General features: G+C 39.0%; 1 protein-coding gene across 11 annotated transcripts in view; it reads right to left on the bottom strand.

The window, feature by feature from the left end:
* The window catches only part of FTO (FTO alpha-ketoglutarate dependent dioxygenase), a 397366-nt gene that overhangs the window by 4644 nt on the left and 365436 nt on the right, over positions 1–27286 (bottom strand). The window contains exon 9 of one of the 11 annotated variants that reach the window (XM_075940294.1): positions 15865–15938. The exons of the other annotated variants lie outside the window; for them this stretch is intronic. Within the exon in view, the coding sequence (XP_075796409.1) occupies positions 15890–15938 (49 nt within the window). The 3' untranslated portion in view covers positions 15865–15889. The remainder of the gene's footprint in view (positions 1–15864; positions 15939–27286) is intronic. 11 annotated transcript variants of the gene reach the window in all.

Genomic DNA, 27286 nt, shown 5'->3' with positions numbered 1-27286 from the left:
GATGTCAATGGCCATCCACAAGAGCCTCCTGATTCACAAGTCAGGTCAGAAGTGCGCCTGAGAAGAGGAGAGCAATGGCCAGTGCCAGGATCCCGTCATTTCTATGCCCTCCTCTCTATATTTACCCAACCTGGAGCTCTTCAAATGTGCTCCATCACTACTTCTACTTGTCCAATCTACATCTGATGCTCCGCCTCTTTTAATGTCCCTTTCCTAGCGAGAGAAGTTTGCCAACAATGGCAAACATGCATTATGTATATCATCTATTTTTAACCTGGGTTTTCGGCCCTTGTACAGGCAAAATCCCCACAGAGTTATAAGGGAATTACACAAGTAAAAGAGTGGCAGGATCAGGTCCTTCGAAAACATTGCTAAAGATGATGCTGTGCCGGCAGCATTCACTGTACTGTAAACAATGTGGGTGAGGCGATTATCACACAAAGTAGCATCCACAAAACTAAATTAAGCCAGTCAGTATCCTTTTGGTAGTAATATTTTTAGTCTTAACTTTACTAAATGTTCCCACAATGGTAAAGGGAAGTGTCCTAGATCTGGTCTTGGATACTGTAACAGAATGACAGACCTGACTAATCTGCACAGGGACACAGGTATCTTCAGCTGAGGCACTATATCCACAGGTGGTGAACCTCACATAAAAATATAGAACAGAATTCCTGCCAACCCACATTAACGCCTACCAGAGGAAAAAGGAGCAAGGATCTACCACAGAGAAGGTGCTATTGGGAAACTCTAGGGTCACCCAAAGTTAGATTGAGTATTATATTTAGTGGTTGAAATTTGAATTACCAAAATAGGGCAATTCCTGAAAAGAGAGTAAGTTGGAACATGTACTACATGTAGCAACCTGGGAATGTGATGGGTTCATAGGTAGGATAAGTGAGCTGCTGAATCTGGCAAACCCTGCTGAAAGATCTTACTGCACATGAAGCAGTGCAGTGTTGTTGTCTAGCTTGTTAAAAAAGATGTTTGTCCCTTTAAGTCAGTGTTTCTCAAACTGTACTCCGCAGAGCCCCAAGGCTCCGTGAGACATCTCCAGGGGCTTTGCGAGGTTGACAAACTGGAAAGCCTTCAAAAGCATAACTGAGAATCGCCTCGAACTGCCGCAATTAACACACATCGCTGGGGCTCCACATAAATTTTTACACATGTAGAGTGCTCCGGAGCCCAAAAGTTTGAGAACCGCTGCTTTAAGTTAACAAGTTGCTTTTGATTGTAATGAGACCAGGTCAAGCTTGGGACGCTGATTCATCCTGCCCCCCCTAGATGACTGGCAGAGAAGGGTTGGCTACACAGGTATATGCCAGTGCAGGAAAAGCCCTCTTTTTACTTCATCTTGAATTCTTTCATATCCTGCTCACGGAAGACCAAGCAACAGCTGCAGCGTATTTCCAACACATCAGCTTAGTGCCAAAGTGGTCCTCCTGCACCTTGTTAATATAAATCCACCAAATAGGAAGAGGACATTTTAAAATATAAATGACTAGTAACTATTAACATGTGGAAGGTGTACACATTTCTAAAGCCTCAACATCCCCAAGCCCTCACCAATACAACCAAAACCATCCCAGGCCCAATTCAAGTGTCCATTTGGAAGTAGGAGTTGATTACAATTCACTGTGAACTGATCTACAGCCTCATTATCCGTCTCCCACCATATTCAGCTGGGTTTGATTCTGGCTATGGGCATGCAATAGGAAATGTCTTTTGCTCATTAATATAACCAACTAATTTTCCTTTCCTAACAATTCAATTGAACAATAAGAAGCCATTTTTATAAGAGCTATTGTTTCACCTAGCTGATGGCTAATCTCACTATGGGCAAATATAAATTCATTAAAACAGGTATTTCCTTGGTTATTGTCCCTAGGTTTGTACTTACATTTTGATGATCAGGGTGTCAGCTACATTAGAGGACACTGATCCTATGTGAAAATTAACCACTTTAGCTAAAGTGTGTGTTAATTATGGGTATGCAAGCAGTCAATAAAAGGTTAATGCAAAAGTCAAAGGATAAATTTATTTCAGTATTGCATCATTCCACAGACTAAATGACTAACATTATACTTTGTGTTTTTAATCAATAGATTTTACAGTAATGTGCTAGCCATTGATTTTAAAAAACAGTATTCTTTCTTTCCCCTAAGGACCACACTGTACATAGACTAGAAAATGTGGGTGCTATGGAAGTATGCGATTAATGCCACTGTAGAGTGTTACCTAGTGATCAGAGTAAGGAATTGAAAGAGATGACTCCTGGGTTCTACCAAAATGTTTATCTACTCCACAGGGACCTACAGTGGTTCACCTTAGACAGGTAAACTAGAAGAGGGAATAAGGAGCCCAGTTCCTGCCTGCTATCCCCACACAGGAGGTAGCCTTGATTCAGCTGTCTTAGCTCAGGAGTGCAAAACGTGGTGGCTTGGTGAGGCAAGGCGATGACTAATAAGTGCCAAAAGGGAAATAACTGAGGTGCTTACTTCAGCATCCCTGGAGGCATTGTGCTGATGCCTCTCCCCCTATCATGGCTGGACATTCACTTACACACTGCAGAGAATGGCAGGGCCAGACCTCAATTCTTAGAGTTGGAAAATCCTTTAGAATGCACAGATTGAAAGCCTGATTATTAGTTCTGGCAGATTGACCTGGCATTGCTCAGGTCCTTAACTCAATTAAGGTTGATTTTTTTTTATTAAAGCAAAATGTACATGCTTTATTTAAATGATTGCATTTTGCAAAGAGTGTTATTTTCTGAAGTTAATTTTTATTTCAGATTTCTTAAAAAAAGATTATTAATTTTTTTTCGATTTTTTAGTAATTTTAAAAAAATGGAAATTCCATCAATTTATTTTTCTTCATCCCCATACACTCTTATCATTTGCTAGGTTTAATGTAGTTTCCAATAACATTTTCTTCTAGTTTTCAAACATTAAGCATTGATCTGTCTATGCCAAAACAAAGCACTACTCCACCTTTATCCGTTTTATCTCTTTTCTGTAAGGTTTACTGAGAAGCAATCCTATGTGATGTTCATCTTATTTTTCTGGCTTATCTTGGTTCAGTGTCTTTCAACATTTGCTCAGTTTTATCAATTTTGATCTGGTGATTCTGTCTCTTTTTGGTTTGGTTTTATGAGAAGCAATCCCATTTCAGGCACATCCCATTTTCCTAGGATGCTTTAAATTATGATAAGAGGAAGCTGTATACTGAATTTGGTGGTCCTAGCTCTTATTCTTTAGGAGGAGATCTTGAATAATGGATAAAGAGACAAAATCTATAAATATATAGTACATCAGTGTTTCTTAAACTTTATAAGACCAAGGAACACGAGACTATAATTTGTTTTTTTATGAGGAACACCAAGGATTTTTTGTTAAGGAAAAAAAAAAGTTGCCATCCCCTTTAAGGACAGCCATTTTGAACTCTGTTGTTCTCCGCGGAACACAGTTTAAGAAACACTGTAGTAGATCATCTCAATTGCTCTCTTTCTCTCTCTCTAAACATTAAAACCACCCCTTTGTCATATATATAAATGTAAAGAATTAGGCACCACAGTGAACGCTGTCAGTGATGCACTAGGCTAAAGATATTGTCCAATGTGTTTATAAAACAGCGGCACAGGGAAAAGATCAATAAGAGATTCCAAGCAAAAGGACACCAAACCCCAAGAGCCTGTTTTTGAAGTCAATGGCAACTGCAGGTTCTAAACATCTTTGAAAATCAGACTCTAAGGGCTCATCTACACTGGCCCCTTTTCCGAAAGGGGCATGTTAATTTCACAGGTCGTAATAGGGAAATCCGCGGGGGATTTAAATATCCCCTGCGGCATTTAAATAAAAATGTCCGCCGCTTTTTTCCGGCTTTTAGAATAAGATCCTCCGGAAAAGGGCTTTTTTTCCGGAGGATCGGGGCCAGTGTAGACGCTCTTCTCCGGCTTTTCTAAAAGCCGGAAAAAAGCGGCGGACATTTTTATTTAAATGCCGCGGGGGATATTTAAATCCCCCGCGGATTTCCCTATGACGACCTGTGAAATTAACATGCCCCTTTCAGAAAAGAGGCCAGTGTAGATGTAGCCTAAGGGTCTGAGTCACAAGCTTATGTGCCATGCTGAATAAAGCCAGGGATGATATTTCTATTGGACTTATCTTGAGTTCATGGTATTCATGGGGGAAACAGCCCAAACTGTATAGCTATGTATATTTGACCATACATACAGCAGAGCTACTCAACTTTGGAAGCCCTGGGGGCCACGATAATACTCACAGCACATATGGAGGGCCGCAACTTAAGTGTGATTGTATATACATGCAAATACATATGCAAATATATGCAAATAGCTTCGTTTACACTGATGGGCATGAATACAAAGATTAAGGCAAGACTATACAACACACAGGCCCCATTTAAGTCAGTTCTGCTGATATTAATAAAATTAAATATTTACCCAATTTCCACCCATATGACAGCACTTTTAATTCCAGAATTTAACTATTAAAACACATATCAACAGAAGACGATTATATTAACTTGCTGTTGTGGAGCATGTTCCCAGTGGAGGCCATGTTCAAAGGATCCCATCTGCGGACCACAAACAAACAGGCTGTGGGCCGGATATGGCCCACTGGCTGTATGTTGAGTAGCCCTCGTCTACAATTACCCAATGCTGTATATGAAATTTTACGTGAACAGGTTTCAGCATTTTTAAAGAAACTGAATGTGCACACTCAGAGTTCAATTATTCAAAGGCTCATTTAACTGCACATCCAGTAATGTGATCTATGCCAACAAATGTCAGCAATGCCCCACTGCAATGTATACTGGCCAAACTGGACAATTTCTACCGGAAAGAATTAATGGACACAAATCAGATATCCAAAAAGGCAACACGCCAAAACCTATTGGACAGCACTTTAATCTTCCTGGACACTCATTAATGGATCTCCAAGTTGCTGTTTTGTTTCAGACCAATTCTACAAGCCAAATACATAGAGAAGTATTGGGACTTAACTTCATTCACAAGTTTAATTCTTATGCTAATGGTCTAAACAGGGATACTGGATGGCTCACACACTATCTTCCACCTTTTAATGACTTAACCAACCAACCAACCAACCAATGGAGATGCTAATGGTTCTTCACAGACTCCTATAACTACTTTAACTATCTACTCACTATCTACATGTTTTGTTAGTCTTTGAAGTGCTACTAGACTAATAGTTTTTTTTTAAGTTTTATCTACTCACTGTCTCTCTTTTTCTTCCTCCCTGCCCATTCCTCCCTCCCCCGTTCCCTTATTTATTCTTGGTTCTGGACTCAGTATACTCTGGTCATCTGAAGAAGTGGGTTTTGCCCATGAAAACTCATGATATCATCTACATGTTTTATAGTGATAGAAATGTAGCCGTGTTAGTCTGGGGTAGCTGAAGCAAAATGCAGGACAATGTAGCACTTTAAAGACTAACAAGATGGTTTATTAGATGATGAGCTTTCGTGGGCCAGACCCACTTCCTCAGATCAAATAGTGGAAGAAAATAGTCACAACCATATATACCAAAGGATACAATTTAAAAAAATGAACATATATGAAAAGGACAAATCACATTTCAGAACAGGAGGGGGATGCGGGGGGGGGGGGGGGGAGGAAGGAAGGTAAATGTCTGTGAATTGATGATATTAGAGGTGGGGAGAGTGGGATGTCTGTGAGCTAATGGTATTAGAGGTGATAATTGGGGAAGCTATCTTGGTAATGGGTAAGATAGTTTGAGTATTTGTTCATTCCTTCCCGGAGAGTGTCGAATTTTAACATGAATGACAGTTCAGAGGATTCCCTCTCAAGTGCAGATGTAAAAGGTCTTTGTAGCAGAATGCAGGTGGTTAAGTCATTGAGAGAGTGTCCTTTCTGGTTAAAATGGCAAGAAACTGTTTTTTCTTTGTGATCTTGTCTGATATCTGTTTTGTGGGCATTAATCCTTTGGCGAAGTGTCTGAGATGTTTGTCCGATGTACATAGCAGACGGACACTTTCGGCACATGATAGCATAAATTATATTTCTGGATGCGCAGGAATATGTGTTCTTGATCTTATAACTCACTTGGTTAGGTCCAATAATGGTATCAGCAGAATGAATATGTGGACAAAGCTGGCAACGGGGTTTGTTGCAAGGGAAGGTACCAGGGTTGGTATTAGTGTGGTATGTCCTGTGGTTGTTGGTAAGAATCATCTTGAGGTTAGGTGGTTGTTTATAGGAGACTATGGGTCTGTCTCCCAGAGCCTTTTGGAGTATGGTATCCTGTTCCAGTATAGGCTGTAGTTTCTCGATAATGTGTTGGACAGGTTTAAGTTGGGGGTTGACTACATGTTTTGTTAGTCTTTAAAGTGCTACTAGACTATTTGTTGTTTTTTAAGGTTTTCCTGTTACAGACTAACTCAACTGCTCCTCTAAAAATAATCCAGACTTTTTAAATGTCTGACAGCGATTGATTCTTTGGCCCTGCATTTCATCTGAGTATATCAGCTGATATAACTCACAATCACAGTTTAGAATCTTTTATCATTTTTATTTTAAGATGTCATAGAAAGAAAACTTAAATGTGACTCGCTAAACAGATTGATTTGCTTGGTAAAGAACAGGAAGAACATTGCTTTTAAGTAAAGATTCAGTTTGATGGTGGACAACGTCCTTCACCTTTGCTTATGGATGGGGGAGTGGGATAAATTCCTCAGAAAGTATCAAAATGGTAACATCTGCCATTAAAATAAATGATCTTGTACTATATTTTTATGGTAAATCGAAAGGCATGAGGATAAAAATGCCTATCATAAAACAGCGGGGTTGGTGAAAGCGTTGTAAAGACAAAGCATTTATCCACTTAACCAGGTGCGTGTCCATTAACGACATTAACAGTTTAACAAATTATGATAGGCCTAATTTTATCCTTCCCTCTGCTCCAGGCACTTGCCTTGTCACAGTAGCTGTTAACATGTGAAAATTTACAGCTACCAATTAAGGTTTAAGGCCATCAGGTAGAATGCTGAGAACAATTTTATATCCAGGTCTATTTGTCAGCATGTTAGTAACATAACAATGATGATGAATGGTTTACTCTGACAGCTGAACAGTTAGGAGTTGCTGACCTCTGATCTCAGTCACATGATAGGGTCACCTGAAACTTGGATTGCTTCTACCTGACTGCATATAACAATATAGGGGTCAAACGGCTTGGAGATTATATGTATCATGTCTGAGGCAGCCCAATTATAAGCTTTAGGGAATGCAGTGTTGAATTCCATAGCTCTGCTGCACAGAGCTGTAGAACAACTGCAGAAATCTGTGGAACAAAAGGTATACAATTTCAGAGGTCTTAAGTAACTTTCCTTGCTGTTCAATAGAATGGACTAATTGTCCTTAGAGAACAACAATGAAAATAAACATATTTGCAGAAACTGTGACTCTACCACTGGAAGAAAAATATTCAATAGCCATTGAATTAACTATGTATTTTCTCTCAGAGAGTTTCGATCTTGGACAACTGTACCAGAGTGTAATTACTATTAGGCTCTGTTAGGAAGACCATTTAGTTGGAAACTGGCCTTAGCAGCCAGACTTACATTTGAAACTGGAGTTGAACTTCCCGAAGGTTCAGGGTTAAGGTTCAGTTCTAGGCATTTGGTTCAGCACGTTTTAGAAAAAGAAGCAGGCACAACATCTAGATACAAATCAGAACTTCAGAAAAGTTCAGGGTTGTTGGAAGTAGGCTGTGAGTTCATCTCCCTGAATGCTGTTAGTGCATTCAGGGACAGAACTGCTTTCTGATCACTATCGTTCATCTCTGTAAAATAATGGCTGGCCAACCCTGTATACATTGGTTACAAGAGTCTTAGGAAGAGATTCCAACTGAGTGCCCTATCAAAAGCAGCTGACCCAGTTATTTCTAAATGCACATTACCAAGGCTGGGTCTACACTAGACCTGGAAGCTTGAGTTAAGTTACACAACTCCAGCTATATAAAATTTGTAGTTGGAGTCAGCTTACCTTAAGTCGAGCTTGGAGCTGTCTTCACAGAGGGAGGCTGACGGGAGTAAAAGCTTTCATTCGGTCTGTGCTGTTATGTGTTTTAACTAGAGTTGTAACTAGAGTTTTATATGTTGTAAATAGAGTTGCCTAACAGTTGTAGTTCAGAGCAGAGATTTCCCCAACTGCCCACTGAAGATGGTGTAGACCCCCCCTGAATTTTCTCAACACCCCACATCCCAGCTGTCAACTAATTACATAGCTGTGTACAATTCACTTGAATGCTGGGAGATATTGTTATCCTCATTGTATGAGTAAAGGGCAGCAGAACTGTCCTCAGCCTGTCCTGTCTATTGGAGTCTTCCTCAATTGAAATGCACTAGCAGAGCAGAGGGTTTTGATGCCTGATCCAAGTGCAGAGAAAGGATGGGACAGCTGTTTTGCTTGGTGGTCTGCCTAAGAATCACCGGCACAATTTGACCTGCCACTCTCCACTATTTAAAAACAGAGCTTATTAGGCTCCATAGAAGCTCTTTTGTTTTGTTAAATGGCCACTAGAGCTGCAATCACAAATAAACAGGTCTAAGGGTAAGTCTACACTAAGCAGTTTTTAGCAAAGTGACTGTGTCAACACATGTCGCCACAAGCCAGCACTATTGCAGACAAAATACTTCCTCCCCAACAAAGGGGCTTTGCTTTGTCCACAGCAGAGTGCTCCTGCTGACAAAGCGGTATTCACATTTTCGTTTGTCACAGCAAAACTTTGTCACTACGCATTCATGAATGACAAAAGTTTTGTCAACCAAGTGCAAGTGTTGATATAAGTGCTTGGACCTGCCATGGGACAGTGTCTTCTGTGGAGAAGTCAGCCAAGTCTGCACTAGCACTGAGGTTTCCTGACAGATGAAATCACTGACAGTTGGAACTTCAAGAAACCAACTGGCGGAGCTCTTAGAGGTAGGTGGCAGCAGAAGGTGACGGTACTGGCCCACTGGCAACAGAGTGGTAGAAAGAATAGTGGCACAACAAACAACAGTGGCTGGAGTGAGTGGTGAGCAGGGATGTTATAATGCATTTATTTAGGTCAACGTGTAAACACTGAATTTTTCATCAGTTACACATTTATAGGTGGGGGCAGGGGAGGGGAAGTGGCTCTGCATTAGAGGTAGCAGCGTGGAGGGGGCAGGTGGTTCTGCAGGAGTGGGTACACATGGGGAGCTGGCTTAAAAGCCAGCTCCCTGTGCATACTGGCTCCCACTCTCTTCCCCCCCATCCCGCACTGTTGCCTTTGATACAGAGGTAGATGCATGTGTGTGTGTAACCATACAAGTTAACCCATGAGCTCAGGCTCATCCGTTAACTGTGTACATCACTATATGTTCACATCACTAGTGGAAAGCAGCTGGATGAATGAGCAAGGTGCCTTCCTCCCCCCCCCAATGAGAGAGGGGAACTCACAAGAAAACACCTCTGAACTCTGAGGCTATGTCCACTTTATAAAGATTTGGGGACAAAAGTGCCACTGACGTGGCACAAGTCAGCAAAACTCAAAACTCCACTCATTGTTGACATTTCATGGCCATGTTGTTAGCTCCCACATTGACAGAAAGAGCAAAGCAATGTGGGTAAGCATCCCACAGTGCCTGGCATCACCTTCAGTCACTAAGCACTATGGGAACACACAATGTAGCACAAGGAATTTTGGGATTGTGAAAAATGTCTCATCAGCCATCGCTTTGCTTCTCAGGCCTCCCGGGACTTCTAGCTTACTTTTGTGCCACTTGAATGTCAGTCCTTACTGCGAACTCCAGTATCTGCTGTGAGAAATCATAGATCCCAGATTTCTCTCCCATCTTGTATCCAATGTGCTTAGGATAGCATGCATTGCAGCAGAGCCACTTAATAGCAGAGGACGAAAACTCGGATGTGGATGACAATTTGAGTGGCATTGCACTGGGCTGTCATAGAACGGCTGTTCACCGTAGAGTGTTGCTTTTGGGTTAGGGAAGCCAGCACCTGTCATGCAGGTGTGGGATAAAGATCAATGGCTACAGAACATTTGGATGCGTAAAGCAACCTTCCTGGAGCTGTGTGCTGAGCTGGCCCTGGAACTGCAGTGCAAGGACACCTGAATGAGAGCTGCTCTCCTGGTAGAAAAGTGTGTTGCCATTGTGGAAGCTGGAGACTACTGATTGCTACCATGCCATTGAAAATCAGTTTGGAGTGAGGAAGTCTACCACCAGGGCAGCACTTCTGCAAGTGTGCAGGGCAATACATCACAATTTGCTTTGTAGGACTGTGACTCTGAGAAATGTGGATGACATAGTGACTGGCTTTGCTGAAATGGGTTTTTCCAAACTGTGGCGGGACAATTTATGACACGCATATTCCCATTGTAGCACTACCCTACCTTGCCTCCGAGTACATCAGTTGTAAGGCGAACTTCTCCATGGTGCTTCAGGCACTTGTGGGAAGAATTGAGTGAGAAAACAGATTTGTTCCAGATGAGGAACTGGGAGAAGCAATACCAGATGCAGGGCTGGACTGAGAGAGTTTCAATTCAGAGTTTATAATCCACAAAGAATGAAAGGCTACCGATGAACCTTCCACGGATAACCACAAGAGGGGTAAAACACCCACCCTCCACTCTGACCCCCCAAAACTGAAATCCAACTGTGCCAGTGGTGAATTTGCCTCTTAATACACTAACTGAAGCTTGTGGTCCTGCTCACTGAAAAGCCTGAGATTCCAATAGGTGTTTTTTCCATTAGTAATGAAGACTCTGATGCAGAATCCCAGAGAATCACTCATGACACATGCATGATGACCTGAAATCAACCAGCAATACCACTGTATGTGCTTTTACAAAGTAAATCTGTATCAGAATCCAGCGTTTAACATTACCCTGCAGAAACTATTATGCTGTGAGGCAGGGGTGAAGCAAATGAATCTGACAATAAAGAGGTTTAAGTGACAGCTGCGTGAGCTTTAAAATGCCAGTTGTTCTAGAGTAACCAAATTGCAAGCTTAATGTCCCTTCCCTGTCTGCTTACCTGAGAACTGAAAAGTAAGCATGAGTCCAGCTACTGGGTTTTACAGAATGTCACAGTGATGGAAATAGCATGGCCTACACAAGTCAATCCAGAGTACAAAAAGCAGTACCTCTCACTCCTTTTCACATCATGAATGTCCAAGACCTTCAAGGAACATTCATTTTGTGAAACTAAGTAGAAAGAATATTTTCATGAACATATATCAATGTATGTTAAAGGGAATTCATATATGTATATGCACAGGCATTCACATATGCCAGAGATTAATCAAACAAAATACATTCATTTGCTATGGGATTTAGGAGCAATAATAGTAATTTTTAATACGGTTAAGATTAGAACTTTTATGTAACCTTTTGGGGAAAGCTCATATGGGCTTTAATCTCCATAAGACTGCCATTGTCATCACTACTCATATTTAATAACCTTACTGTGGAGCAGCACTGTACTAATCAAAGGCCAGGTAACATTACACATATCTTTCAAGGTTTTTTACAAATTTATATAGAAAATTCAATTAAAAATCCCTCTCTCTGTTCTGGAATATAATGAAGGGAAAAAATTAGTCAAATAAGAAGTTAATCTAGTCCAAATGTATGAAATTATAGCATCCAAAGAGATAAAATTACACACTCAAAATCCCATGTCTATGAACTCAGAGCACAAAGATGCAGAGTTTAAGCATGAACATCAGCAATCAGGCTCATATATTGTTAAAATATGGAAACTTGCTATTTCTAAAAAACATCAAATTTATAATTATTGCTGTGAGAACAGAACAAACATCCATGTGTTTTCAATAGCAATGTTAAATACAACCTGTGCAAATGTACTTCCCTGATTTTCTCACTTGATAACATATTTAGCTGGCTATAACTTCAGAAAGGAGTGAAGAGTGGATTGCATGCTAGCCTCTGAAGTGAAGGGTGTTAAATGAGACTGAAAAGCCTCCTTTCCCCATCCCAAATCTTTTTCCCAACTCCAGCCAAGTAGAAAGTCCCTTCCTGGTGTATGGGCTTTATGTGAACAGGCTAGTAAAAGAAAGAGGACAAAGAAACGGTATGGTTGGCTGAACTATGGATGAATTTCCAAGCAGAAGTCTATTCAAGAGTAACCTCTGATCAGATTCTATCATGTCTACTAAGTTCATAGTGTCAAATGGGCCGGAGGCAGGAGGTTCCTGCTGGAGCTGACACTGGATACCTCATGGAACCATGCTACCCAGCACAGATCAGATAGCCGAGGGTGTAACACAGAGACACTTGATTTCCATAGAGGTAATTCTGCTTCCTCTGTATGTCCTGAGACGTGAATGGATCCTATGAAGTCTGTGTGGTTATGGACAAGTCTCCTGCCAGTTCAGTTGGGAACAAACTAGTCTCCTTGTGAGGACTAGGAACAAGCACTGTAAAACTTCCTGTGGGTCCTGTTCTTCATGTAGAAATGCCAGCATAGGGGTAGTACGTGCACCATGTGTGTCCATTTGTTTAATCAACAAATATGGCCACTATGCTACAGGGGGTTACACCCTCCTCCCGAAGCAACTCTTAATAAATAGCACAGCATTTGCAGAAACATGCAGTTTAATCCAATCTGACCCACAGTTCTCATACGGTGTATGTGCAACCGTACCTGTTTCCCAGAGATGTCTGTTTCCCATTGCTTAGAATAACATGTGCAGATGCACTGTATCCTGAATGCATGAGAATAACGTGTATGCATATTTATGCACACACCCCTCCACTTACAAATAATCCCACCACTCTGAAGGGTTCAGCATTTATAGGGAAATTTTCAGCACCGTAGGCATGGATTTAGGCTTACTGTTCTCATTACAAATGAGAAGCTGTGCAGCAGTTCTACACTGAGAATACGGACTTTGACTTCAGACAATATAAAAATATCTCAACCCAAGTATAATTTATGTTCCCTCAAAAGGAACCTAACATACTCTGTTTCTCTCTCATAGAGTGTGCAATCTGCTGTTTTATTTTACACACAACCTGTGCATTCCTGTGTTTTATCAAAGAAACAAAATGCTAAGCACGGAGTATAAACACAGCTGGCTTGTTTTCCCCCAAATATTGATTTTATGCAGTTATAAAATAATTATTTTCATGCCATTTGCATAATCAGATGGGATACTGTTCCTCCATGGAATTAGTAATGGAATTGCTAATTTAGGTTCTTTGGAGAACTTTGACTGTATTGCCCAGAATCTACACTTTTATTAAAATTAAGTTCCAAGCACATTTGGTTGAGAAAATGTAAACCAGGGCTACTCAACTTTGGAAGCCCCAGGGCCACAATGATATTCATAGCACATGCCGAGGGCTACAACTTAAGTGTGGTTGAATATGCATGCTAATATATATGCAAATAGCTTCTTTCACACTGACGGGCAAGAATACAAAAATGAAGGCAAGACTACACAACATGCAGGCCCCATTTAAGTCAGTTCTGCTGATATTAATAAAATGCAATATTTACCCAATTTCCACTCATATGACAGCACTTTTAATGAGCAATGACAGTCCAAGGATTTAACTACTAAAACGTATATCAGCAAAAGACACCCCCCCCCCCCCCACACACACACACACACAGCTGCCCTCCTAGGTTCTTGACACAGGCAGATTAAAGTCCTGACAATCTTTCATTTTAGGTCATAGCAAAGTCAAGGGAAGCATGGAGTGCAGAGGGGTGGAGAGGAGGCAGATTCTGAGGAATGTGGGGAACAAGGGGACAAAGAGCCATAAAGTTGAGGGAGAGTTTTTTTTTTAGTCAAATACACTCCTAGAGTATCCAAACATGTATTTTAATAATCACTGAACTTCACTACGTCTATTTCTCTAGCCATCCATATTTCATGGATAAAGCACTTAGAAATGTGCTGTAAGGAACAGACCTGAACTGGCAGGATGGGAATTAGCTAGACAACCTAAAACATCTTCTCCTAACATTTATGAGTGAATGTTCACACTTGTACAAATATAAATGGCATAACACCAGTGGAATGCTGGAAAATGAAAGGTCTAGAAAACATGACCTATGAGAAAAGACTGAAAGAATTGGGTTTGCTTAGTTTAGAAAAGAGAAGGCTGAGAGGGGTCATGTTAGCAGTTTTCACGTATCTAAAAGGGTGTGACAAGGAGGAGGGAGAAAAATTGTTCTCCTTGGCCTCTGATGATAAAACAAGAAGCAATGGGCTTAAACTGCAGCAAGGGAGGTTTCGGTTGGCCATTAGGAAAAACTTCCTAGCTGCCAGGGTGGTTAAGCACTGGAATAAATTATCTAGGGAGGCTGTGGAATCTCCATCACTGGAGAGATTTAAAAGCAGGTTGGATAGACATCTATCTGGGATGATCTAGATGGTGCTTGGTCCTGCTGTAAGGGCAGGGGACTGGACTGGATGATCTCTCAAGGTCCCTTCCAGATCTTGTATTCTATGATTCCATGATTCTGTGAAAATAATCTACCAGGCATTCTAATACCTGGAGACATAACCTTTCCATTGCAATGACTATCAATGAGTGGCTCTGATTAACAGTGGTCATTCAGGAAATGAAAGCAATTGTTCATATTTCAGATCTCATCTCTCAGTCACATCCACAACTATGACTTGTATTGAGAGAAACGTGGGTGTTCAGCTTTAAGCTAAAAGAGGAGGTTATATGCATCTTTTCCTATATATCTTCAATACATTCTAAGACATTCAAGGAAAATGTGCACGTTGCATATATATATTCCTACTTTTGCTGACAAACTTAATGTCAATGTAGCAGTAACAGCAAAGTGATTTGTCCAGAAGAGGTTCCAATGAATTACTATTATGAATTGCATATACAATGAATATAGGTTTGGTTTTATATTTTATAAATGGTGCAAGCCATATCTTAGAATTTCTGCTAATGACTGTGTTCACCAATTTTAATAATATATTGTTTTACTCTCCATAACTAACTGGGTATATGTATCAAACCGTCCACCCCTGGGTTCTCTGTAATTACCTTTTTACATTCCAGTATGAAATCTTCCAAAGTAATATATAGAGATATCTAATACTCCAGTGTTATCAAACACTATCCTAATCCATATATAGAGTCAAAGAATCACATTCTGTACCAAGCTGCACTGGCATGGACCAGGAGTAACTCCAATGTAAAAGTGGTTTGAGATCAGAATCAGATCAAGGAAATATATAACAAACTTTCTTAAATATTTTATTTTAATCCCACTAAAAATCTAGTGTCGATTGGAGAATGGATAAAGATTACCAGATGAGAACAGATTTTCCTTTCTGGATGCAGATCACATTCATTTTATTTAAAGAAAGAGAATAAAACTGATAAGATAAATCTTATATATCTAGCTGATTCTGCACTCCTTGCACACACAGAATTCCTATTGAACTCTACAAGGAGTTTCAAAATCCAGCTTTATAGTGCATAAATTAAAGTAATTAATTTGTCCACTAACCACAATTGAGCCCCCATGATCTGCAGAACTCACCTGCAAAATGCTTCCAACAGATAAAACGTGTAGTGCCTGGTAATTTTTCCATATTTATTTTCTATAGAACAAAGGATCTTTCTGACCATAATGTCAGTACTGCTCTCACGGAATGTGACTTTAGATTTTTTGGTGGTGCCAAACCATTTGCTTTATACAATATGATATACAGTACTGACTTTGAGCCATTTCACTACTGATGCCTTTGATGCTTTGTTCTCTTTTACTTTAAGATGGAAAAGAACAAATAATTCTGATATCTTTCCTTACTCTTGACTCCTTCTGATGTCTATCTTCAGAGCTCTTCGAACATCCAATTTATGTCACTCTTTTTCTTTCTTATGCTGTGGATTCGAAAAGAATGAAGGTAATATAATATCCTGAGATCTATGGAAGATTGAAATTGCCTTCGGAGTAAACTTCAGTGTTTTTCTTAAAACTACCTTGCCTGAATGAAAACTACTAAATTGCTTTCCAATAGATAATGCACCTAGTCTTGAAATTCCTTCTGGATGAAATTATTGCCATGGGGGAATATTTTAATGATAACAAAGTAGGTGGTGACACTACCTTAAGGAATAGTTCAAATAGGTATTTTGTGAGCATTAGCTATGCACAATTCAATTTTACCCACAAGCGCTTGTGTATTTTCTGTGGATTAATCATTCACTGTGGTTCACGTAAGAAACCAAATTTGCCATTATTGAAAACACTGGCATTTGCTAAGCATACTGACCTGTAAAGGCACAGTGGCATTAGTCTGTCATAAAAGATGTCCTCTTAGACCACCCTGTAGGAATTGTAAAATCCTACTTCCATTAGCTAATTTAGGACTCAGCAGTCCATCAGAATTCAGCAAAGCACTTAGCCATGTGCTTAAGTTCCACTGAGTTCAACAATACTTCAGAAAGTAATTAAAGTTAGGCATGGAAACTAGACTTAAGTAAGAGTTAAACAATTTGCTCAACTGGGGCCTTAAGGCTGTTCTAATTATATCAGAGTTTGAACCGCAGGCATGCATGCACACATGGTTAGTTGAGGCTTTTTATGACAATATTTTTATTCTATTCTGCATGTAAGTTCTTATACTGTGCTCATTATCATAGTGTCTAAACACCTGCCAGCTGGACATTAAATGATGTGACTAATATTTGTCATGTGTTGCTTAAAGTACTAGATGGGTGGACTTTTCTAGAATCTCTCAATGACACTTTCCCACTACCTTTGCATAGTGACTTTTCTTACTCTGTAGCCATTTTGTCAGGTGTAAACTGTATGGATCTTTGTGTAATACTAGATGTTTTAAAAAGATGTTAGACAGATGCAGCCAGATGAATAACTAACTAAAAGGTTTAAATAGCAAGTCCTGTTTGATCAATAAATGAATCTATCCTTCCAGAGTTTGTGAGGATTGATGGGACAAGAGGGAACAGATACAATAAAGGATTTTTGCCATCTCTTTGACAATGGCTCCTCTGTTCCGATGCATTTGCTTCCATGCCTGCAATAGAACAGTTGTGAGTTTTGGTCTTCCAAATATTTTGTTTTGTTTATTTTAATGTTATTTGTCAAACTCCAATTTTCCTGGTGTCTTGGTTGCCAGCTGAATCACCTTAGCAACTGAGTTGCTGATGAATATTTTCTTCTTTCCATTCCACAAGAGTCATTATTTCCTTGTGCAGGCCAACAGCTCTAATTCTTTTCATTTTTCTTTCTAATGGACATTGCTACAACATTGTCCTGAATCCCAAATGAGTTCATCTCAGTCTTTGTTTAAATTAATTTACTGCTAATCCAGCTGTTCTTAATTCCAAGAAATTTATACACAATTTTTGATAGTGTCTACATATAATAGGTACATCATCCAAAGTCAAAGAGACTGACAGAGTCTCTCATTTTGTTTCTAGTCCCAAACAATTTCATTTTTTCATCAGATTGTAAGGCTAGTTGAAAGGTAACTGCATAGTTGTAATATACCTTGAAGTGTAGAAGACTTTTCTGTAAATCTTCATATTGCACAACATCCAGATTAAAAAAATAGCATTATATAATATCAACAGCACACAGAGAAAAGTGGTTGAGAACTAATATACTGACAAATCTCACAAAGTACCGGTAGTTTTCCATGGAGAATCACCATCAAATGAGGTGTTTCTAATGGGATTCCACAGGGTTCAGGATTAGACCTTGATATTATTCAAAATTTTCAGTTATTATACTGAGGTAACTATAATATTGCTGCTGATAAACTTCACAGATTACACAAAGACTTGCAGCATGATACATAGCAAAGAGGACAAAGAAGTCATCTAGAGCAGTGTTTCTCAACCTTTTTTTGTATAAAGTACCCCTTTTCAAAAAAATATTAAAAGTACCCCCCAGTACCTACGGTTTTCAGACACACAAATTTTTTGTCTATTATTCATATTTGTTTAAACAACTTAAACATAGCAAGGCGGGCGATGAAATTTTTGGGTGTAAAAAGTACACAAATAATAAAGCGCTGTAAAACTTACAACAAAAATTCAGTTTTCTACAAATTTCAGTTGTGTTGACGTACCTCCCCCCCCCCCCCCCCCCGACTTCTCTTGAGTACTCCTAAGAGTACTCGTACCATTGGTTGAAAAATACTGATATAGAGTGATCTAGATTGCTTGGTAACCTAGACCCGTTCAAACAAAATGTGTTTAATACGGAGTTATACAGATCAGCGCAAGAAATACAGGTCATACCTACCAAATGGGGGACAGTGACTCAAAGAATCTAGGGGTACTTGGATGTATAAACAGGAGAAAGGAATTTTACCCCTACACATGGCATTGGTGACGAGACACCAATACTGGAATTTTGCACACAGTTCTGTTGTCCCCATTTTTAAAAGGGTTTTGAAAAACTGAAGAGGGTGCAGAAAAGAATTCATTAAAAAATTATTCAAGAGCTGAAGAAGATGCCCTAGTATGTGAAACATAAAGAGCTCAATATAGCTAGATTATCAAAAAGAAGGCTGAGAGAGATGATACTTATACACTTAATTACAGTGTATAAGTACCCTCACTGGGGAGGGGGGGAAGAGTACAGAGGTACTAAAGGGTTCTTTAATCTAGCAGAGAAACACATAAGAACACAGGGCTGGAAGTTGTAGCCAGATAAATTCCAATTATATATTAGGCACAAATTTATTTTTAGAGAGAGAAGGCGATTAACTCTTTGAAAACACTACTAAAGGAGTTAATAGATTCTCTATCTGTTGATATCTTCAGATCAGGACTGGGTGCCTTTCTGAAAGATATGCTTAAATCAAATGCAAGTTATCATGCTCAGTACAAGTGAATCCAGTAAGATGTAATGGCCAGAGATCAGTCAAAATGATCTAATGGTCCTTTCCTGGATTAAACTCCATGAAACTTTGCCCTGAAACTTTGCTACAGAATGTAACTAACTACTGAAAATTCTTTGCAATGTAGCTCTGTGCAAATGTTGCATGGTAGCTGGTAAGATATTCCAACAGACTGGAAGAGGATTTTTAGTATGAAAGCCCCATAAAAAGCAGTTTGGTATTTGAACCTTATGACAATGTGGAGATAAACAGATAATGAACAGATCACAGATCATAAAGTGATGACTGCAAACTGTCTAGAATATCTAAATGCAACTCTGGATCTATAAGCAGAACATATAGGCCAGATTCTTCTGGCGTAATTCAACTGACTTCATAGGTATTAGTGAAAGAAGATTTAGGACAGAAGAGCTTAGCTGTCAAGAAATAATAAAGTTAAAAGAAAAATTATCAAATACAAACATATACACCTCCCTTGATTTTCTATGTAAATTTAGAACAATGCTTTCCAGAGGAAGTGTAGCTATGAAATATACTTATCTTCTCATTTACACTATTCCTCTTACAGCATTCTTCAACCACTAAAAGTAGGAAGGTCATACTGAATCAAAGGCCATCATCTGCTTGTGCAAAATGTCATTATGGAGGAGTCAGGGAAAAGGAGCTGTATTACAAGTCACCTTCTCAGCTCTCACAAACAAAACTATTAATGGAGAGAGTCAGCTCCTTGCAGTGCATTAAAGGACCAAGGTCACTTGGGAAACCACTTGGCTTCACTGGGTGCCCAACTTGATTAGCCACAATAACTTCTGCCCTTGCAAAGGGACGGATGAAAAGTCAGGTTATTCAGCAGACTGCTAAGTTGGCATTCACACTTTTTAGATGAACAGCTCTCTAGGCTAAAGTGTCTAGAAATTAACTGACATATTTAAGGTCTATTACTTCTTCTCTGCAATGCTCATTAGGTTATTAGGATGACCGGAGTCATTATAATTTGATACTAAAACATGCTTCTTTAAAACGAATACTTCTATAAATCCAACGTTATATAAAGTTATTAATTCCAATTAATGTGGAATGATATTTTAGAACTGTACTTTTTAATTTCATAGCACCATTGGTCCTACTGTGAATGCAGGGAACTGGACTTGATGACCTTTCGAGATCCCCTCCACTTCTAGTATTCTATGAGTCTATGAGTTATTTATATAACCAAGAGACAGGAATAAGACATTAATAGGTAAAGTATATTTTGGATATAACTTGTAACTAAAAACCAGACTTTCAATATGTACCAACATCATCGTCCATTAGTGTTCGCTGTATTGAATCAATCATCTTATCTACCCTAAAGTGCCTGTAGTTTAACTTTCTATAATACATATGTAACCCATTCCTATACACACATGTGGCTGCGTCTACACTGGCCGCTTTGAATTTGCGCAAGAACACTGACAATCCAATGTAAGATTGTCAGTGTTCTTCTGCAAATACAATGACTCTCCCGTTCGGGAAAAAGCTTTTGTGCAAGAGGGCCAATGTAGACAACTGAGAACCGTTTTGCGCAAAAAAGCCCCGATGGCGAAAATGGCGATCGGGGCTTTCTCGCGCAAAACCGCCTCTAGATTGGCACGGATGCTTTTCCGCAAAAAGTGCTTTTGCGCAACAGTGTCCGTGCCAATCTAGACGCTCTTTTCCATCAATGCTTTTAACGGAAAAACTTTTCCATTAAAAGCATTTGCAGAAAATCATGCCAGTCTAGACGCAGCCACAGATATTTTACATTTTAATATCAAAGGTAGGGAAAGATCTGTGGTGTTAGCTTATGACTTTTAAATTATCAGCTCCATAAAAGTTAGACAACAATTTGCTGCTTTAGCCACACAGACTATTGCATTAATATGCCATTTGGGGGATTTTATCATCATCATCATCATTGAGGATGCGTCTACACTGCGGTGCTAGTTCAAAATAAGCTATGCACTTTGAGCTACACAAATTGCATATCTTATTTTTTGAGTGTGCTGTCAAGATGCAGAAAACGCTATTTAGGGATGCTGGAAGTATCCTGAAATAGTGCCGCAGTGTAGACGTACCCATAGAAATTTATTACGTAGGGAAGGAAAATTCTTCTCACAAAGCAGCCACATTTTGTTTAGCATAGAAATATTTGCTATCGTGTTATATCTGTTACATTTAAACTATTCTGAATATTTGTTGAATAATGATTTGGAATTGTTGGGGTTTTTTTTGCAACTGTCATAGTCCCCCTATAGAGATTTTATGAGTCCTTACAGAAGTAATAACAAAACTATTGCCTTTTAATAATTATATGCTATGTTCACAATGTTAGCAAAATACTACAGACTTTTTACCTTAAGAAAATTGGTGCATTCTACTGAGCTATTTATAAGTTTAAAACTGGCAATATAAAAGAAGGCAGCATAGTGTAGTGGTCTAAGTATTGTGGCAAGCTCAGGAGATTTGGTTTCTACTACCAGTGACTTGCTGTATGGCCATGAACATAGCCACTTTACACTACTACACACCACTTTACACTACACTTCTCAGTGCCAGATCTATAAAGCAGAAACCATAATCCTACAAGTAGAGAGATATTGAGAGGGAATATTAATTAGGCTTAACTTTTCAAAATGTCTGCTAATTTCGGTTGCACTTAGCACCTTTAAGATATCTCATTTGGGCACCCAAACCTTAAAACACCCAAAATTTGTGGAGGTCTTTGAAGTTTATAAAGCATTTTGAAAGAAGCTATAGTAGTGTAAAGTATTACAAATAATTTATTATAAAATAATTTTATTCATAATTCTAGAAAATTATGCCATTAAGAAAGTACTGAAAGATTTTAAAAGGCATTTTTAATTTTAGCCATATTATACAATATTTATCAATATTATCAGAATACAAATATTTCTAGTAATCTTTTGGGTAAATACAGCAAATATTATAAGAAAATAATTAGTATAATTAAAGTTAAAATTTAGCCTAAAATATTGGGTTTGCTTCTCCTTTTTGGGACCAGTATAAACCAGGAGTAAACTGATTAAATTAAGAGAAAAATTAGATCTCCTCTATTAGTTATAAATATTATATTTTATGGTATAATACAGTTCTAATTATATAGAAACATGCTTTTAATCCAGCATTATGCAAAGTTAGGTAATGACTTGGATACATAGTTAGATCCATTTTTCCTCTTGTGTATCCAAATTAGTAATTACACTTTGATCCTTCAAAGACTTATATACATGCTTAACTTCATGCACTGTGAGTAGTCCTATTGAACTTTTTGAAGTACACATCCATTACTAATCTGGACTGGGAAAAGTTCCTTACTTATTATCCGGGTATGATGAGTCAGTGTTTTGATCTTTACTCTAAATATTTATGATATGGAACTGAGGTAACCTAATCAATTGTCTTTAATGAGAACACCCATGACTACTTTAATAATTTGATACCTTGTTTTTAGACATTTTCTTTCATTTTTCAATTGCCTGTTCCTGGTTTTCAATTGAGAAATGTTTAAAGATTCTGGTTTCAACCTGCAGATGCATCTAACCTGGATTCATAGTTTTAGATGTCAGAAAGCTATCTTCCAATGAAACACTGTATGGTGCAATAAAGATTGATTCTTCTGGATTTACATGATTTATCTGCAAGTTAATCTGCTTCTAGTGTTAGTGTTATTTATCTAGGTATTTTAAATGGCCCTCATAGCTATAGTATCTGAACACTTTACAATCATTAATAGATTTTATGCTCACAACACTGCTGTGAGTCAGAGCAGCATCATTCTCCTGATAAATTACATAACTAGCCAAGGGCCAAACAAGATGATAGAGGCTACACTAAGAATAGTACCGATTTTCTGACTCCTAGTACAGTGCCATCTGCTAGACCATTCTTCCTTCCTACTGACTTTCCTTTCAATGCTATAGTGGGAATAATAGACAATGTATTGTCAAATCAGAATCCAACACCACTTGTTCAGGCTGTAGGAGAAAATGGGGGCAAGACGAGGAGGTACGGGCAAGAAGATAAGAGAAAAGTCCCATTCCAGTGTTTTAGTTCCTAGAACAACCTACCTACTCACAGCTCTCAGGGGGATTGACGTATGAACTTTGAAATGCCAAAATTTCATGTTAATCTCTACAGATTCCTTAGGTAAAAAAATTAGCTGAGAGTTTTTCTTGATCGATTGGGTAGTCATTTGGGAGACATTTTTTAGAAACATGATGACGTATATAAGTACCACCTCAAAATTCAATGCAATATAATGGAAATATTTAACTAACTAGACATAAATTATTTAAAACTCCTCAAATAGATTGTCCTGTCATTTATACATTTTCAAACATGCAAATTACATAGGAGCATGGGAACTCAATCCATCAGTCTGAGATTGCCAAAACAGTGTGCAGGAAATAGCATCCCTGCCTAGTATGGTAAGTTTTTGCCATGCATAAATCACAGGACATCAGAAAGAGTAATGGGTTTTGAGGGCCACTATGTCTTATTTTGAGTGAAAATATCACAGTGCTTGGGAATTTGCTGGCTCCTCAGTTCTTTAGACACCGTATTCTGCAAGATGCTGAGAACTTCAATCCCATAGATATAATCAGGAACCAATGTCTTTCAGTATTTCATTGGATTAAATGAATTAATGATAGCACAGTTGAAATTTTTAAGTGAGGATCTAACAATTCAGCCATGATCAGATTGAAATAGCTATGCCACTTAGGGTACATCTACACTGCACACTTATTTTGAAATAAACTATTCGGCTGTGTCTACATTGGCATCCCTTTCCGGAAAAGGGATGCTAATGAGACACTTCGGAATTGCAAATCCGCGGGAGATTTAAATATCCCCGTGGCATTTGCATTTACATGACTGCCGCTTTTTTCCGGCGCGGGGTTTTTGCCGGAGAAAAGCGCCAGTCTAGACGCGATTTTCCAGAAAATAAGCCCTCTTCCGGAAGATCCCTTATTCCTACTTGAAGTTAGGAATAAGGGATCTTCCGGAAAAGGGCTTAGACTGGCATCTAGACTGGCGCTTTTCTCCGGCAAAAACCCCGCGCCGGAAAAAAGCGGCAGCCATGTAAATGCAAATGCCGTGGGGGATATTTAAATCCCCCGGGGATTTGCAATTCCAAAGTGTCTCATTAGCATCCTTTTCCGGAAAGGGATGCCAATGTAGACACAGCCTTCCAGAATAGTTATTCCAAAATAGATGATTTCAAAATAGCACATATACACTGCAGGAAAGCCTCAAAATTAGTCCAAGGTAGGCTTCCATAATGTAGATGTGCTATCTCAATTTAGAGCCCCAGGAGGCAATGGGAAGGAATAATTTAGAAGGGCTCTGGAGAGCGGCTATTTTGAAATAGCAGCAGTGAAGCGTCTACACACACCTTATTTTGAAATAGCTATTATGGAATAGGCATTATTCCTCATAAAATGAGGTTTACAGATTTCGGAATAAGCCGTCCATTATTTCGAAATTATTTGGAAATAATGGAATGGCTGTGTAGATGCACCCTTAGCGGTGTGACAAATCCACATGCTGATTAGCACTGTAGCTATGCCTGCCTCCCTCCCTCAGTGGAGATACATCAAGGTTGACGGAAGAATGCTTCCACTGAACTAGCTCTGTTGCTGAGTGTGGTGGACTACCTCTTCCATCACTGTGGGAAGCATCTCTGAACCAGCACTATAGTTACAGTGCTGTAGTTGTTCTGTAGCACCCATAACATAAGACAAGTCCTCAGTGGAAAGTATTTTATAGAGAAACAGTTCTCACGTGAAAATACTTTTTAACACATTAATTGTTTGCTATTTGGCATTATACTTACATTTGTTATATAAAATGTACCACATTCCCTTATTAAAAATGTATTTTTAAAGCAATATCAAAATACATTGGATATCGTGTTTACACTGGATAACTGCACTTCTTGGATAAAGACATAAGCCCTGATTATCCATTCTCTCACACCAGTTTTATACTGGAATAACTTAACTGCCTTCACTATAGTTACTCCTGATTAACACCTATCTAAAGCAAGTGGAGAATCTGGCCCACAGCCTTTCACTTCATACCTCAAATTTACAGAATATATGCAGGAATCCAACAAAACTGTGCACCTTGCTCTGCTTTATTGTTTACATATAAACAATTTTATACTAATGACAAACATTTACAGCACTTAAATATAAAGTTTTTTTTTTCCTCTGAGACACATCTGGTCTATATAATGCTGCTACATCCTTCTATGGCATGATCTATACTCGTAAAAAAAAAATCAGTTAGTTATTCTTTGCTTCCCAGTACCTTAGCTGCTAAAACACTTTAATTTCATCTGACTTCAACTGTGTTCAAATTGCAGAAAAAAGGAAGAAGACAACAAGATGTAAATATGAAAAGAGACAGAAAATCATTGAGAATTCCGCCTTTATGAATATTTGATGAAGAAAGGTTAGATCTGCTGCTGGTAAATTACAAGAAATTATGTCTGTCATGTGACTCTGTCAGCAAAGGTTAATACAAATGGGTTTGGATTTAGTTGAGATGACAACGAGGATTAAAAAAGATTTGTCCTGTCCTCACTGCAATTAGTTTTTCTTCTATTATTAGTGTAACAGAGTTTATCATTAGGATTATGGCAACAGAACTACTACTCAATTAAATCATTTTGCTTTCTATAATACTGAAGAGGTTTCACAATAAATTTTTCATCTCTACTAATCTATCTCTTAATTGGGCATTTGTTGAGGGATGGATACAGCCATTAACCCATGTGTTGCAGTAATGCCTTTAATATCCACTGAACTGATTTTTGGGGCCTTACAGGCTCTGACGACAGGCCACGTGATTTACCAGTACTGCAATTTCACCAGCTGTAGCAACAGTGGAAATTGTTGTCTAGACACCATGCTGTATAGCTTGGAGCTTTAGACAATACCGCAGTGACTAGGGATGTGACTAGTTGAGTAATGACTTGACTAGTCACTCCTCTGTCTCCTTGCTGCCTCTATCAGAAAGAGGCAATAAGAGGGGTGGGGTGGGGCGGAGCAGGAGCCAATGCTGGGGGGAGCCAGCTTAAAAGCCAGCTCTCCCCAGCACCATCTCCGCAGGGGAAGAGGGGAAGTCGAGGTGCAGCGGGGAAACAGCACGAGCAGGGACTGAAGCAGTCCCTGTTTGCTCCAGTCCAACTGCTGTGCCTCTCCCTTTGAAATGTAGCAAAAGTCCCGTAGAGCTATTGATATATTTTAAAAGGAGAGGTGGTGCGGGGTACCCCAGGCAAACGAGGGCTCAAGCAGTTTGAGTCACTGCTGCTCTTCTGCCTTTTAAATGTAGTAAGAACGGTGGGTGGCTCTTACTACATTTAAAAGGCAGAGGTGCAGCAGGGATAGCAAAAGCCCCATCCAAACCCTTACTGATTAATCAAATTCCATCGATTACTCGATTAATTGATTAATTGAAATTTAACATCCCTAGTGGTGACATCTAGATCTGGCCTACAGTATAGTTTCTATCAATACTACTGCTGGTGGAGAAACATCAACCTTACGTTTCCCAGTGAAGGGGCAGCCCAGAGTAAGGTTTACAGGATCAGTGGTCTCAAAGTGTAACATGCTTTTTTTACCCACAAACAGAAAGGTTCAGTCAAGTGTGAAATGTACATAACTGTGCCATAAGGGCTGCAATTTCTCTTCAGGCAATTTATGTTACAATTCTATTTTCTTTTTAATTTGAAGTAATCTTAAAACACGGTGTATATTTTCTCAGCCTGCCTAGACAATTGTTTTCAAAAGGAACTTAACTGAGGTCTACCTTGCAGATCTCATACGTACACCATACTTATTCATGCAAGTTCTCTTGGTGAGTTCAGGGTTTTTTCTTTCTGCATAAAGAAAACATTTCATTTACGCCTCTATTTCTACACCCTGACCTGTTAGGAATTCATATTTATGCATGTATACAGGTTATAACTGACTTAAGTGGGACTGGTCACACGAGTACTGCTTCTAGGCATATGCCCTAGAAGTGGCTGTATGCTACTATTTGTGCTAAAGTGCAAAATAAAATGGATTTAAAATTCAGAAATACTTTCTGCAGCGTGTTATATTACAACCACTGATGAGACATCCTGTGCAAAAGAAGCAGGGAGGTGACACAGAACTATTCTCTCCCAGGCAATTGTAGCCTGCAAAAGGGGTAAGAAACATTACTAGTAATAATAGTAGAGCACATTTTTTTAAATCAAGAATAATTATTGAAACACTTTACTATTGCAAAGACCCTGCATTTTTTCCATATGTGTTTGCA

Source organism: Pelodiscus sinensis, chromosome 12, assembly GCF_049634645.1.
Source record: "Pelodiscus sinensis isolate JC-2024 chromosome 12, ASM4963464v1, whole genome shotgun sequence".
In the NCBI taxonomy this organism is placed as follows: Eukaryota; Metazoa; Chordata; order Testudines; family Trionychidae; genus Pelodiscus; species Pelodiscus sinensis.
The sequence above is the reverse complement of the archived record's forward strand: the minus strand, read 5'-3'. Positions and strand labels throughout refer to the sequence as shown.